Raw genomic sequence first — 13807 nt, 5'->3', positions numbered from 1 at the left:
AACCATATCACTACAAGGTAACTCCTAAATTTCTGCATTAATTACCACTTAATTAATTGACCACACGTTCTAATCACTTACTGATGTCACTCGAACGACTTCAGGTCAATGTCAGTCAAATGGTACGTGACCAGACTGATGATCACCGAATATCCTCTATAGCGTCCTTATCACACCATTTATGATACAACAAAGCATCATAAACTCATCATCATAGTATAAATTGGGCTGGAATACGAAGACCAGTATCATTCAACAGTTCAATCTACAATCATGAAGTTCCTAGTACTGTCTTGTGTTGTGATCGGTGCTCTCGCTGAGCTGCCTCGCTTCAGACCTGCGAGGTTCAGGTTCCAGCGACAGGAATTGGCTCCGACAACCACTGACTCACCGACAGAACCTACAACGGAAGCTTCGGGACCTTACCCAGCGTCTGGGTGGAAACCGGCCGGAGAACCATTCACGCTACCCAATGAAGAGCCTCCAGCGAAGCCAGCTGACCAATATGGAGCTCCTGCTGACCAATATGGAGCACCTGATGAAGGATATCCCGCTTCTGGCTGGAAGCCTCAAGGACAAGCTTTTGAGCTGCCCAAGCAGACACCACCAGCGACCAGCTACGGCGTCCCAGACAATACCTATGGAGTTCCCGATTCTACTGAAGTGCCAACTACTGATAACCCTCAGGCTGAAAGGTTAGAAGGTCCAGTTGAGGTCCAGAAGAGTGTTGGCACTTACTTCGTTCTTCTCCCTGACGGTAGACTGCAGAAGGTGGAGTTTGTGACTGAGAATGATGTTCAGAATATGAAGTACTCGGCTAGACTGCAGCTTCGGAAGCCTGCGCCCCTTCTCGTGTTCAGACCTTAAGTTGTGATGATTGTAATGTTGTTTATTAATAAAGTGTGTAACTATATAAAGTGAATGTTTTATTGACATCCAAAGTACAGTATTAAGATATTGTGCGATAGAGTTTTGAAAGATATAAAAGGTCATTGCTCATCATATTCGAATAGCTATATTAAATATAGACTTTTTGATAGCGCTGTGGTTATGAAATAAATCATTAAAGCACCAGCATCTCATATAATTGTAATAACAATGGTTTCCAAATGTTATCAGTAACATAGGCTATCTTTTATAAATTACTATCAGCGATACAATCCCATTCTTATGCGAAAGAAACTCTGTTTGTCTGTCCGCCATTCAGGTCAAAACTACAAAACCGATTTAAATAACATTTAGTATACAAATAGTTCAGAGTCTGAGAAAGGGCACAGTCTACTTTACATTTGCTTGTAGAAAATAATTCCCTTGAAATGCGGGCAAAACCGCAGGAAACAGCTAGTGCCAAAATATTTGTTTACTTAATCTTATTTCCCGTTCTAATTGAGTCGCGAGTTTGTGTTGAATTTTGTTAGTAACTTAGCGAAATACAAAAGATACACACTGAGACAGGTGTTATATTCCCAGGGGGATTGTGTGTGCTCAGAATTGGGTCATGACTGTCTTTACTCATAAATAGTAGAAGTTATACTAATTTGTAATACGTTTCGGAAGTAAATACACCAGGTTTTGGTCAACAGTTCAAACGTCATGGTATTGAAACATAAGAATTTGTTGATTTCTGGGGTATTAAGTGAATTGTTTTTTATGAGCAATTTTATAGACTTTCCTTCAGCTCTGTTGAGTACGCGAATAGATACTAAGCTCAAACCAACTTGTATCTACTAATACATAAAGCGTAAGAGTCTGTTTAATGTTGTTGAAATATTGATGCAATTTGAAAAATACTTGATACTGTTTGATCGCAAAAAATATACACATTATTATGTTACATAAGAACGCGAAGTTTTCAACCGGAATCAAGATAAATCACAGGCTAAACTTAGTTAAAATCGTCATACAAAATTCTAAATACCAAAACGTTGCCTTTCAAAATCTTCTCAAAAAACTTAACATGACGTCATTTCTTCTGGCATTCAAAAGCACGTACACAGCCGTAGGTTGTAAGAAGCCGCCTCCGGCTTCATTCATTACTAAACCGTCGGGATCTCGCGATAATTATATCATTTATAAGGGAGGGATTTTAATTGCTGTGCCCGCATTCAGAACGCTATTCATTCGTACTGTTTATGTCTCGGCTTGGAAATGAGGCGACTGTTTTATTTAGGTCGGACGGTTCACGCTTGACCGTTTGGTTACTGTCTGGGTTTGTTGGTGGAATGTCGGTGAAATGGTATGTCTGGATTGTGTGGATGATATTCGATGTGGGGTGGTATTGATCCTTGCTAGTAGGAATCTTGTGGATGTGTTCACATTGGGATATTCCAAACTATTATTGAATGCTGTTTTATTTACCTTCTAGATCTCGCCGGCGGTTGCAACCGCTTCCCGTAGGAACAATTCCGCGCACCTGGATAAGAACCAGCAATTTCCTCTATAAAACGGGCTACCAAACACTCAGAATTTTACAAATCGATCCTGTAATTTCTGAGATTAACGCGTTCAAACAAACAAACTCTTCAGTCTATACTAGTGTAAAATCTATATTTTCATTACGGTTTATACTTTCATACATAGAACTTTAGATAGGTAGGTACCTTTGCTGGAGACAATTGTAGGTTATCGTTACATGGTAGTTCTGAGTACATAAATTACTACAATAAGACAAATGAAGCGACACAACAACTTTCAGAGCAACATTCTATTCCAAGATAACATGCTAAACTAAACTCAGTAGGCGTTTACAAAAGAAACAGTGACTTCTATTCATGAAGACGGCACGTAATAATAAAATATAAAAAGACAAATGACGGTGCTGACCGACCATAAAATTTAAGAATATTACCCACCTGTTGTAGTCCAGTTTCTGAGGATATTTTTTGTTGGGTTAAAATAAAATATTTTTTTGCTTATCACAGTGTTTGAATTATAACTAAGTATTAATGCTGTGGAACATAACATAACATCGTGGAAGGGAAAGTCGAAGGAAAGAGGGGAAGGGGTCGTCCAAGGTACAGCTACATCAAGCAAATTAAAAAGAAGGTGAATGTTGTGACGTATAAGGAAGTTCAGGAGTTGGCGCTAGATAGGCGTAAATGGAAGGAGCTGCACCGACAAGAGCTGGGCTCTTAAATTGAAGAAGAAGATTAATGCAGTAAATGAGAAAGATTTTTTGTAAAAATATTTGTGGCCTGTCCCGGCTGCACGCTATCGATTGCTTGAAAAGAGTATGAAAATCCGTTAAGTCGTTTTAGAGATTATTGCAACAGACTTTGTTTTGTCTTGATTTGTAATTTTTCACATTAATTGAAACTCGACATTCAAAACTTATATAAAATCGTCTGTAACTTATTGCTAATATTTAAAAAGAGATGGAATACGTTCTGAATTAAATACATATAATCTTCTACTAAATATGATAGGCACTACATTACTGAGTTTCTTTTAATCATCGAAAGTTAATCCAATGATTCATTTCTTGTCCGAGTTCTATGTTTCGGCAAACGTAGTATACGACCTGAAAAATAATAAAATTGAGATGAAGAAATTCATTCTATGAAAATCCGCTTGCTGATTCACTCGCGTCCTGGGGGTAGCCCATAGCCTTTCTCGATAACTGATTGTTTAACACTAAAGATCTTTTTAAAATAGGTCTAGTAGTTTCTGAGATTAGCACGGGGTCATACAAACATATCAACTTCAGCTTTAACTTTCAGTCAAATCGATTCAGTTGTTTGGCGTTTTGTGCGGACAGATGGAGATATTTTCACATTTAAAATATTGATTAGAGATATTTAAACTTTCCGATTTGTACACATATTTATAAATAATCGAGGCGATACTCTATTTAACAAAGGTACGATACCTTTTTGATTATTATTTTAAGGATATGTTTAATATAATATAGATATTACATAACATTAACCTCAAGTTGTAGGGGCAGCCTGAGATAACTAATAAACGTTAAAACGGATGACCAACTTGAGATCCTGACTTGAGTCCCACGAGAGTCCTTTGAACATTAAGCTTATAAATTACTAGGTTTTGGTCACGGCTCCACCCGTGTTATGTGCATATTAAACAGAGTATACAAAGAAATCTCTCGGAAGTAACTATTTATAGAAAAAAAAAACTGTACTTTCTATTTTTTTTCTTTTGGCTATGACGAGCATTTTCATTCCTAATGATTTTAAGGATTGTACAGGAATTTGGAAAAAAAAAATGCTAAAGTTAAACTTCCTGCTTTTGGTTAAAACCGATTCATATGATTATTTTAAATAACAAGCCATATACAAAGACATAATCTTTTTTTAAGTTAAAAATTCATCATGTGTATTTAAAAGAAGTAAAGAGCAAAAAAATATTAAACGTCAGAATAGCAAAAATACAATTTAATATTCTGGGCATTTTAATGTTTTATGTATGGAAATAAATGCAGTGCAGCCTGCCAAATATAATACGAACAAAAAGACAGCAAGCGGATTAAAGTGGATTTGTGAAATTTATATTTTTTTACAAATTGTAGGTATGCTATTATGAATATTGATATAACATGTCCGTTAAAAGTATTGTTTTTTTTTTCACATAAATATCTATTATTTTTTTTATGATTTTAGAAAATCGAAATAAAACATGAATTATTAATGTTCATATTAACATGGAATAACGGATTACTTTCATATTGAAAATATGTATAACTTATTTGTATTTATATACAAATCTTTACTAATATTATAAATACAAAATTAACTCTGCCCGTATCTGTCTATTTCTCTATTCACTGAACTGATTTAAATAAAAAATACTCAGATAAATAGCTAGTCTAGAGCCTTAAAAAGGATGTATTCAACTTTCTACCAAGGAACTGCTACTATAAAAACTTACGATATCCCGCCAATCCTTCGTAATAATTATCCTTAACTATCCAAAAGTTAACGATCCACTGCACTATCCCTCGTAAGCTAATGTAAGCCAACAGAACTGCTATCCAGGAGGTGTCATCCTCGTTGAGCAGCTCTCGGCTGATCGGCTTCTTGTCCATGGAGCGAATGCGACCACCTTGTCCTAGGTAGCCGAGGATTTCAGCTGGAAAAGGATAGCTGCGGATAGTAGGATAGCAAAGATAGTTAGGATAGTATAGTAAGGTTTTACGTCATGAGCCCGTTTGAAATGTGGTTTTTCTACGTATGATAATTTTTTAGTGTGTACCAATTTTAGTATTTTGCACATCGGCTTCAGATAAAATATCAGTGTATTGAATAGCTATTCCAGGATTTAATATCCTTAATCAAAGCATTAGCACATCCAGTCGTGTCACCAACGTGCAGTGAATGGACTGCACAGTTAACGTAGCAGAAACTGAACGCATTCATTGGGCGAGGCACAAAGCGATCGTCAAGCTAGGAGTGACCATCTATTAGTGTATTGCCTTATTCGGGGATATTGAGGGGTTTTCGATTTTCAAAATGATCGAGAAATTATAAAATTAAAGATTTTAGTATCGTTATTATCTCCATTTCTCGAATCCTGAGAGAGTGCGAATAGTTACTGAAATTATTTAGAGACAATTTTGGACTGTAGATATTTTTCCTATCAACCAATGATAGGTCACTAGATTTTTAACCCCCGACGCAAAAACGACGGGGTGTTATAAGTTTGACGTGTCTGTGTGTGTGTGTATGTATGTGGCATCGTAGCTCCCAAACGGATGATCCGATTGTAATGTGTTTTTTTTTGTTTGAAAGGAATGTCATTTGGGAGTGTTCTTAGCTATGTTTGGTGGAATTCGGTTCAGGTCTTCAAGGTCATCAGCTCGTTTGATAGGTGTGATAGGAATGTTACACGCTCAGTTTACTTGCAAGCATATGTGGGATCTGAAATTTGAAACACTAATGTCTTCTGGAACCGCTAAGCTGGTCTGCTGTTAGGGCACGAAGATAGGAGACGTAACCCTGAACTGCCTTTTAGTAAACGCATCGAGTTTGGGCTCGTTGAATTTGTCTTGACTAGTTCTCTTCATGATTGTAATTGACGAGAACCTGATGCTGGAAATGGGATGTGACGGATGAAACCCTGGAATGCCGGAATGAAACGGATAAACCGATTTATATTTTTGCTGAAAATCTAGAATGACCAAAAGTTAATCTTTATTGATTCTTAATCTGCGCAATTCTCCCAGAGCCAGTTTGTCATGAGGATTGTTAAACAGCTTCCTTTGGCCGTGATAGCATATAACGACCCCATCTTAAAATAAAAGAAATTAAATGAAGGAAGGAAGAATTAAGGAGCTCCTTCAAAAAGCATGAAATAAAATAAAATTATAAATTTAAAAAAAACCCCGACCCAAAAAAAGTACGCAATTAAACCCTATAAAAAGCAAAAAATAACTTTAAACACTAAAGCATGTAAGTACCAACTAAAGCATGTCAGACCAAAATTTTGACGTGTCGGGGGACCGCTTTTTACCTTTAAAAATACTTACATAAATCAAATGATACCTACCTAATTACAACACTCGTATAAAAAACACGTATCTAAACACAATTATATACAAAGTTATAAGTAGTATATATAATGTAGTAGTATATAATTACTTCTAACGTTAGGCTAATAAATTAGAGCGGTCCCCCGACACGACAAAATTTAGTTTAGTCTGACATGCTTTAGTTGGTACTTACGTAGTGTTTAAAGTTATTTTTTGCTTTTTTATAGGGTTTAATTGCGTACTTTTTTTGGGTCGGAGGTTTTTTTTAAATTTAAAATTAATTTTTTTAGAAAATTAACTATTTGGAGTAGATTTTCATTAACAGACTACTTAAAGTATCAAAGAAACGCAGCACCTAAAATGCTCGGACAATCTTTGAAAATTTTAACCAAACCTCCGACTACCGACAAGCAAAATAACACAGTTCAGAATAATCCTTCAAACTGCAAACCTGCTGTAAAGTGGCTGAGATCGGAAACTATAAGTTGGTTGTATTGCTGCGTCTGATAGGATAATGGTACACGTGTACCGAACAAAGCCCGCAGTGTATCGAGTGCTTTGGATATCTGGCCCTGAGAGGGATTTATAGTTCTGCATTCGGATTTGGGTTTATAGAGTTTATTTGTTGGAAAAAATACGTCTCTGATGTTGCATATCCTAATTATATTGTTGAATTTTTAAGACTTATTCTCAGTTCTTTATTGCGTACCATGAAGTATACAGGTAGTCGGTATATAGATAATTTACTCACAGTTATGAGCAATGTTGGGCACAGCATATAACAATAGTAGGAGAGAGGAGGAAGATTTTGAACCAAGAATAGTTGATTGAATCCAATTTGGATCCTTTGCTTACAATTTTTTTTTATTTACAGGTTAGTTGGGCGTTTTTTTAATTACTTAACTCTTTAATCTGAACTGGTGTACATATTAGGTATTTAACTCCAAGTTTCTTATTTAATAAAACCGTCATTTTTATCTTCAGATTGCTTCAAGAAGCGGCATACAATCTCTAAGCAATCTCGCTTGCTTAAGATAGAGGTTAAGATTAACCTAATAATAAATATTCCAACTTACACTCATTAGAAGTATGTGCAGCGTCAATAAGGAACAGGATAGCATATATAAAGTCAGCTAACATTAGGGTCAGGCCAGCGATGGTGAAGGGTAGCAGTGAGGCGTAGAAGCTGCAGGACCTCTGACCCTGGGTCACGTTGATCACGGCGAACATCAACCACATCAGGTGGAGGGACAGCCAGAGTTGCATTTTGCTGGAAAAGAAGTACGTGACATAGGTTTTGATTACAGGAGGTGATTTAAAAATGTTTCGAAATTATTCTATTTTGAATAGGTCAAGGTAAATAAAATTATATCTATAGTTAAGAGGAAACATTAAATTAGTAAGTCCATTATAAAACACTGGGACTCAGCTGCATCCAGTTAGACTGGGAGCTGACCCTAACATAGTTAAGAAATAGATAGGCGTATGATGAGTTAAAAGGAAATATTAACCATAGCTTTAAATATAATGTCAAACAGCTATCCCCTGAGACACTGGCTAGATATAAAACCAAACTTAAACAGAGACAGGAAATGTGTGTGTGGAAAACCATAATAATATTTGCAATATTATTCACGTAGTGAGAGAAGATAAAATGTTACTAACGTTCTAAATCTAGACGAAATATGATTCTTCTCTAGCCAAACCACACTGTTTCTAATCTTTTCATAATTGGTACTTGTAGTCAGGTTATAGAAGTAGATCCTGCCACACGCCTCAGGGTCGTACAGATACAGAATCTTCATCAGCGTCACCTCATGGAGTTCGTCAACATCTGGCTTCAACTGACAGCCTAAAGTCAACCAGCTTATTATGACGCAAAGTAGTGCTGAAATCATCGTTAGTTACATGTTTTAGAGTTCAAAATACTTTGGCAAATGCTATGTTATGTTATGATCCAGTAGAGGTACAAAATGGTTCGTTAGGACTCAAGCGAAGCATGAGAGGATTTACGTAACGTCTCTCTAACTGAAACTTGAAGGTTTTGAGCAATCATAATGTTTGCGGAACGAAATAGTTATAGAGATTATAACGTAGCAATTTCCATGTTAGAATTTGAATCTAGAACACTTCACAATTTTCTCTTCAATATTCTATTAATATATTTGCAGTTTATAGCTTTGCCATAAATTCGCCCCAATAGTCCTTGAAATCGACATTAATATTTTCTGCCATAAAACTGAAGATATCAAAACAAAATAAACTCACAAATAAATTATCAGCAGTCACGACACTTACTTTGTAATAAAATTGCGATCATGCTCCAAAATCCTAATGATCCCATTATTTCGGTTTATTATTGCGACAGTTGTTAATTAATAGAAACCTTTTTCCATTCAAGGCCACACTCAAAACGTTGCCAAGACAATCTAGAGGGCAAACAATTTTCAAGTGGGCCGTGTACCAATTTGCTGTCACTAAAACGAGGACGGCCCATGTTTTGATTACAGGTAAAGTCCAGAATTAATAGGCATCGTCTCCCGCCGAGGTGATAATGAAAAATTTAATGGCATCCCTCCACCGTTCCAAATTGAATTCGTTCAAGAACAGAACCGCTTCATTTCATTTCTCGTTACCAAACGACCTTTGGTGAAAATCGACGCTTCCTAATCCAGATAATAAAATACCTTTACATTTATTGATGGGATTTTATTCCAAAAAACGTTTTTTACTTAACGTGGTTACAATTCTTAGACAGAAAATTACTTTTCTTAAAAGAGTAATGTAGGTATCTTAAGTCTATTGTCTCGTATGCGGCTTGTCCTCACCAACTCGATACACAAGGACTTTGTCAGATGCTTGGACCTGCTGAGGCTCAGGGAAAGGGTTATAACGTTCAGCAGCCATCTTCTTCTTAAACTCTCTCCGCCTAATCTTACGTCTGATGATGGAGATCACTCTACAGAAGTAGAGATTCAACATGAAGATCACGAAACCTCGGAGCCAGCAAGCGGATGCTGCAATGGGAAGCCAGCCGGAGAAGTCATCATAGTCATCGAGTTTCATCTCAGTGCTCCAGCCACTGTACCTTAGAATCATGCCTTTGGTCAAGCTCTGTTTGATATGAGTGATGTAGACAACAGCCATGGAGGAATCAAAGCCTATGATGAACACACAGCTATAGAAGAATACACCAAGGGTGATCTTCAGAGAACGTGTGTCTGTGCTGTTCTTGATAATGACGCGGAAAGCAATCGCGAGGAAAAACCATATGAAGTGAAAAGTGAAGCTTATCTCTATGTATCTGAAATAAAAGAAAATGTATGACAATACAGTTTTAAACAGTTTGAAGAGCTAATAGATTTTTTGCAACTATAACAACAAAAAAACATATTAAAGACAATCTTTGTACGCTACGGCGCTTTTGCTTTATGATATCTACAAAAACCTAGATAATGGCATAACAATATTGCAAGTGTATTTTAAAACGAGTTTGGTCCGAAGCAAAACTTTTCCTATCCCGTTATAACGAAGTCAATTTGAAATAAATATGCAAAGCGCGCTCCATATCGGATGTTCCTCGACTACTTTAATAAAATATAAAAAGAGATCGGATTACACGGACATTCACATGTTCACTTCATTAAACTTACTTTCATGATATAAAAACTTTTTTGAATTCTAACTCGATTTGTCGAATATACACGAGCTGTATTCTGCTAATAAAGAGAACAACGTTTTCCAATGTATTGGAAATATCAAATATAAGATACACAATAAAGTCTGATAAAGAGTTGTTATAAGATATCAGACGTTTTCAATGACTGTATAACATGTATTTCAATACTTTTATGGAAATGTTCGTGCAAGAACTTTTTCTTGTATATATGATCAATTTTGCAATCAGAATATGTAAAAAAATAATAGCCATATTTTTCATAGCATTCAGCTAGTTCTCGGAAATCATTATTTACTGAAAATAACATTTGCAAGTGATCTTGACAGCTAGCGAAAATCTAACTAGATATACCAAAGCATGAGCAGCTATCGAAATTGAGAAATTAAATCTTGACGAAAAAGGATACACAGGATACAAAAGTAAGTGTAGGTGTATAGGTACGACGTTGTAAAGAAGTACTTACTTCCTAGTCTTAGCAGAAAAACGAGTGGAGACCGTAGTCAAAGCTGGCTGCCATTTAATAGGCAGTAGTTCCAGCCCATAGGTCTCATTGCTTATATAAAGGTTGGCTATCGCCTTGGCAGTCCTCAGTTTATAACCACAGGCAGCTGCATCATATAGGTACATGATACGAGTGAGTTTGTCATAGTCTAGCGTGGAATGTTCTGGAGTCCACACACAGGCTAGGATTGAAACTGAGCCCAAGCATACTATGATGCCTGCAGAGAAAACATAAGACTACGTTAGAATTGGGTGATGAAGATTTGAAGAAGGTTTTAAAAGTCGCTGATTATAGGATAGCTAGAAAAATTCTTAAATATGGATGTGATTTATATAATACTTGAAAGCGCTGTGATAGGAATTTTAAAGAATTACAGAAGTAAGAATCTACATACTGCACCCGAATAAAAACGAAAAGTTTACACAAAATTATTGGCCTTAAGTTTAGAGATAATTGAAATAACAGAGTTGCATGTTACGCGTATGAAATTACTACATTATTGCGAGTTTCAATAAGAGATAAACTTACATTGGGCCATAATAATATCGGCAATGAAAGCGCATTTCTTCCTGTCTTTCACATGCAAGGTTACTCGTCGTTCTATCAAATAGTCTGGGTTTTTATACAGCATCTTAAATACTTAAATATTATATCAGCTTAGGACATAATCATGCGATTTTCACTACAGAAAATCTTCTGACAACTGACAGATACTGATTTGGTTGTCAGTTTATTTGCCAAGGGTAGGGCATGGTAAAGGGCGCTTTTTTTTGCTGAGCAAGGAGGTTTAAAACAAGCAGGTTTTCTATCGTAAGATTATAAGGAATCATCGATTTTACAAGGGACTGAGAGTAAAAAGAGACCAATATGTCGGCAAGTCTCTATTCATCCACTTTGTTCTTAAAACTATATACAGTGTCTAATACATACGTAGAATTTGCTAAAGTCAACTTTGTGCTCAACTATAAATATAAACCTATCTTTCGAAATAGCAAAAAAACTTTTACGATTTATGCACCGCCACTATCAGTACAAAACCATCAAAAACATGCAGTTTTAAAGCCCTCGATAAAAACTTCGCAGAGAACTTTAAAGATTCGAATAGAACTATTAAAAACAGTAGTTGGGAGGTTCTGAAGTAATAAGAAACGTCTGGTTAATTAAGTGTCGACAGTTTTATGTCTTCGTGAGACGGGAGAACTGAGGCCACGGAGTAAGACAAGATAAGCGGAGATGGCAAAATGCAGGTAGGTCAGGCGCCTTCTTCTAGGTCAAATACCTATCTACAGTGGGCATGACCAAAATGATCAGTTACGAGTGAACAAGGCATTCAGGTTCTTTGAGACATCTGTCAACTATTTTGTTGCGGGTTCAAAGAAGGCCTATCAGAGCAAAGACAGTAACGTTCCTTGTCCCTCGCACACCCGCATTTTGGCGCGCTACTTTCCCGTTATGGCATCTCCGCTAGTCATTTTGTTCTCCGTGGCTGAGATGGTGAGACATAGGAGAAGTAATCGCTTCTGGCGTGGACGATTAGTTGCTCGACGTAGACTGGGAGATTTTTCTAGAACGATCTTAAGTGAGGGTAATTTTTTTGGAGTAATATGTTGCGGTTCTACCAATAAATGGATAGATATTTGTGTTTTAAGAAATCTTTTATATTTCTAAGTCCAGTTCATTAAATTCTAAAGTCTTAAATCGGTTCCTAATTAGGATGGATTAGTCGACCGCTCCTCCCACTGAGGATTCCAATTAGTATTTTAACTTCCTGAATGCTATTTCAATCGACTAAATTAGTCATTGAATCATTAAGGACGTTTGAATGTGGTCTGGTGGTAAAAGGCCTTTGATACCTAATGTTGAAGATTAATTGAAAGACTAATCAAAATCATAATAATTCATGCTAAGCAAAATATCAAATAATCATGTCTGTCTGAGTATGTACAGTTTTAGCCAAACAGAAAATACATCACTACATATGTATTTGAGTCATTAACAAATAACGTGGCTTGTGGTTCCTGTGTCTCCAATCTGAGCAACCGCAGGACTGCAGGAAGTGAGCAAATGTCGTGTTTGCCCCATCCTGTGGCTTTGTGCAGACAGACTGTGGTTGTAGACATAGCTTTATAATCAATCGATTTTCAGAGTTGGGTCCAAGATCGATCCTTGTGGCATCTATTGGGTTTTTTGAAGAATATTATTTGATTGGTTGAAAAGCACCTAAAATGACAAGAAAATATGGATACTTAAAATAAAGAAGAAGTTAAAGATATTAAAAAACAAGCTTTTGGCTAACACAATAATGAGGTAGAAACAAGTGATGGTTACTGGTTACATAGCCAAGCGATAAATAAAGATAACATACATTTCTGCAGAAATAGATTAACATTATATTATGAACCTAAAGGTGTAATAAATAAGTACATTAATGAAGCGAAGACAATAAATAAAGTCAGTGATCATTAGAAGCGAAGGGAAACTATATAGGGTATTTTTTGCTGTAGTAAAAACTGACAGGTTGAATACTGGGGAGTTTTTTTTCTTTTTGATATTTATCTCTGTAGTTGATGGAGATTTTATTACGTTTCTGTTTGTTTACTAAGTTCATATCAAAAATATTTTACTGTATGCACCACAGCACACCACATCAGACCACGGGAGCAATGCAATATGAGGTTCGGAAATATAGGTATCGTAATACCAATTAAACCTAATGATCAATAGTAGAAAACCAACTAACAACAGATAGAATTTCAAAATTCCAATAAACCGGCCAAGTGCGAGTCGGACTCGCGCACCGAGGGTTCCGTACAAATCCTGTTTAGCTAAAAAGTGAGTCTCGCGCCAACCATTCAATTTAGAACAATCATAGTTATGGTAATTTCGTGAGAGTCAAAATAGTTAATATTTTTTATTTTATAATATAACTAAAATAGTAGGCCAGTACCTTGTAAAAGTTATTTTATTAAAGTTATACAACATATACAACAATATACAACATTTTATAGTCATCATTCAGAAATCTGATTGAAAATAACTGATTATGTCTTAAAGGTTATTGGGCATATCTGACCCGCTTTGTAAAAAGTGGCGGACATGAATCAAAGTAGTTTTAAATCGTGGAGAATGGTATGACGTT

The 13807-nt window shown here is 36.1% G+C and overlaps 3 protein-coding genes across 3 annotated transcripts; 1 reads left to right on the top strand and 2 right to left on the bottom strand.

The window, feature by feature from the left end:
- Positions 1–221: 221 nt before the first annotated feature.
- LOC124633788 lies at positions 222–917 on the top strand. The gene has a single exon (XM_047169123.1). It carries the CDS (start codon positions 274–276, stop codon positions 865–867), a length of 594 nt encoding a protein of 197 aa, XP_047025079.1. The 5' UTR covers positions 222–273; the 3' UTR covers positions 868–917.
- A 2544-nt stretch (positions 918–3461) lies between these two features.
- Positions 3462–8831, bottom strand: LOC124634184. Its single transcript, XM_047169634.1, has 5 exons — positions 8786–8831; positions 8153–8375; positions 7564–7757; positions 4888–5088; positions 3462–3520 (listed from the first exon to the last, which is right to left on the bottom strand). Exons 1-5 carry the CDS (start codon positions 8829–8831, stop codon positions 3462–3464), a joined length of 723 nt encoding a protein of 240 aa, XP_047025590.1.
- A 455-nt stretch (positions 8832–9286) lies between these two features.
- Positions 9287–11299, bottom strand: LOC124634112. Its single transcript, XM_047169533.1, has 3 exons — positions 11197–11299; positions 10630–10885; positions 9287–9791 (listed from the first exon to the last, which is right to left on the bottom strand). Exons 1-3 carry the CDS (start codon positions 11297–11299, stop codon positions 9287–9289), a joined length of 864 nt encoding a protein of 287 aa, XP_047025489.1.
- Between the last annotated feature and the right edge of the window lie 2508 nt (positions 11300–13807).

This window comes from Helicoverpa zea, chromosome 10, assembly GCF_022581195.2.
Source record: "Helicoverpa zea isolate HzStark_Cry1AcR chromosome 10, ilHelZeax1.1, whole genome shotgun sequence".
Lineage (NCBI taxonomy): Eukaryota > Metazoa > Arthropoda > Insecta > Lepidoptera > Noctuidae > Helicoverpa > Helicoverpa zea.
The sequence above is the reverse complement of the archived record's forward strand: the minus strand, read 5'-3'. Positions and strand labels throughout refer to the sequence as shown.

Coding starts and splice junctions, on each gene's coding strand:
- LOC124633788 (XM_047169123.1), top strand. CDS start 274: ATGAAGTTCCTAGTACTGTCTTGTGTTGTGATCGGTGCTCTCGCTGAG.
- LOC124634184 (XM_047169634.1), bottom strand. CDS start 8,831: ATGGGATCATTAGGATTTTGGAGCATGATCGCAATTTTATTACAAA. Junction 5,089..7,563: donor TGCACATACTTCTAATGAGT/GTAAGTTGGAAT, acceptor ATCCTTTTCCAG/CTGAAATCCTCGGCTACCTA. Junction 3,521..4,887: donor CGAAGGATTGGCGGGATATC/GTAAGTTTTTAT, acceptor ATTATTTTTCAG/GTCGTATACTACGTTTGCCG.
- LOC124634112 (XM_047169533.1), bottom strand. CDS start 11,299: ATGCTGTATAAAAACCCAGACTATTTGATAGAACGACGAGTAACCTTG. Junction 10,886..11,196: donor CGATATTATTATGGCCCAAT/GTAAGTTTATCT, acceptor TTTTCTCTGCAG/GCATCATAGTATGCTTGGGC. Junction 9,792..10,629: donor TTTTCTGCTAAGACTAGGAA/GTAAGTACTTCT, acceptor CTTTTATTTCAG/ATACATAGAGATAAGCTTCA.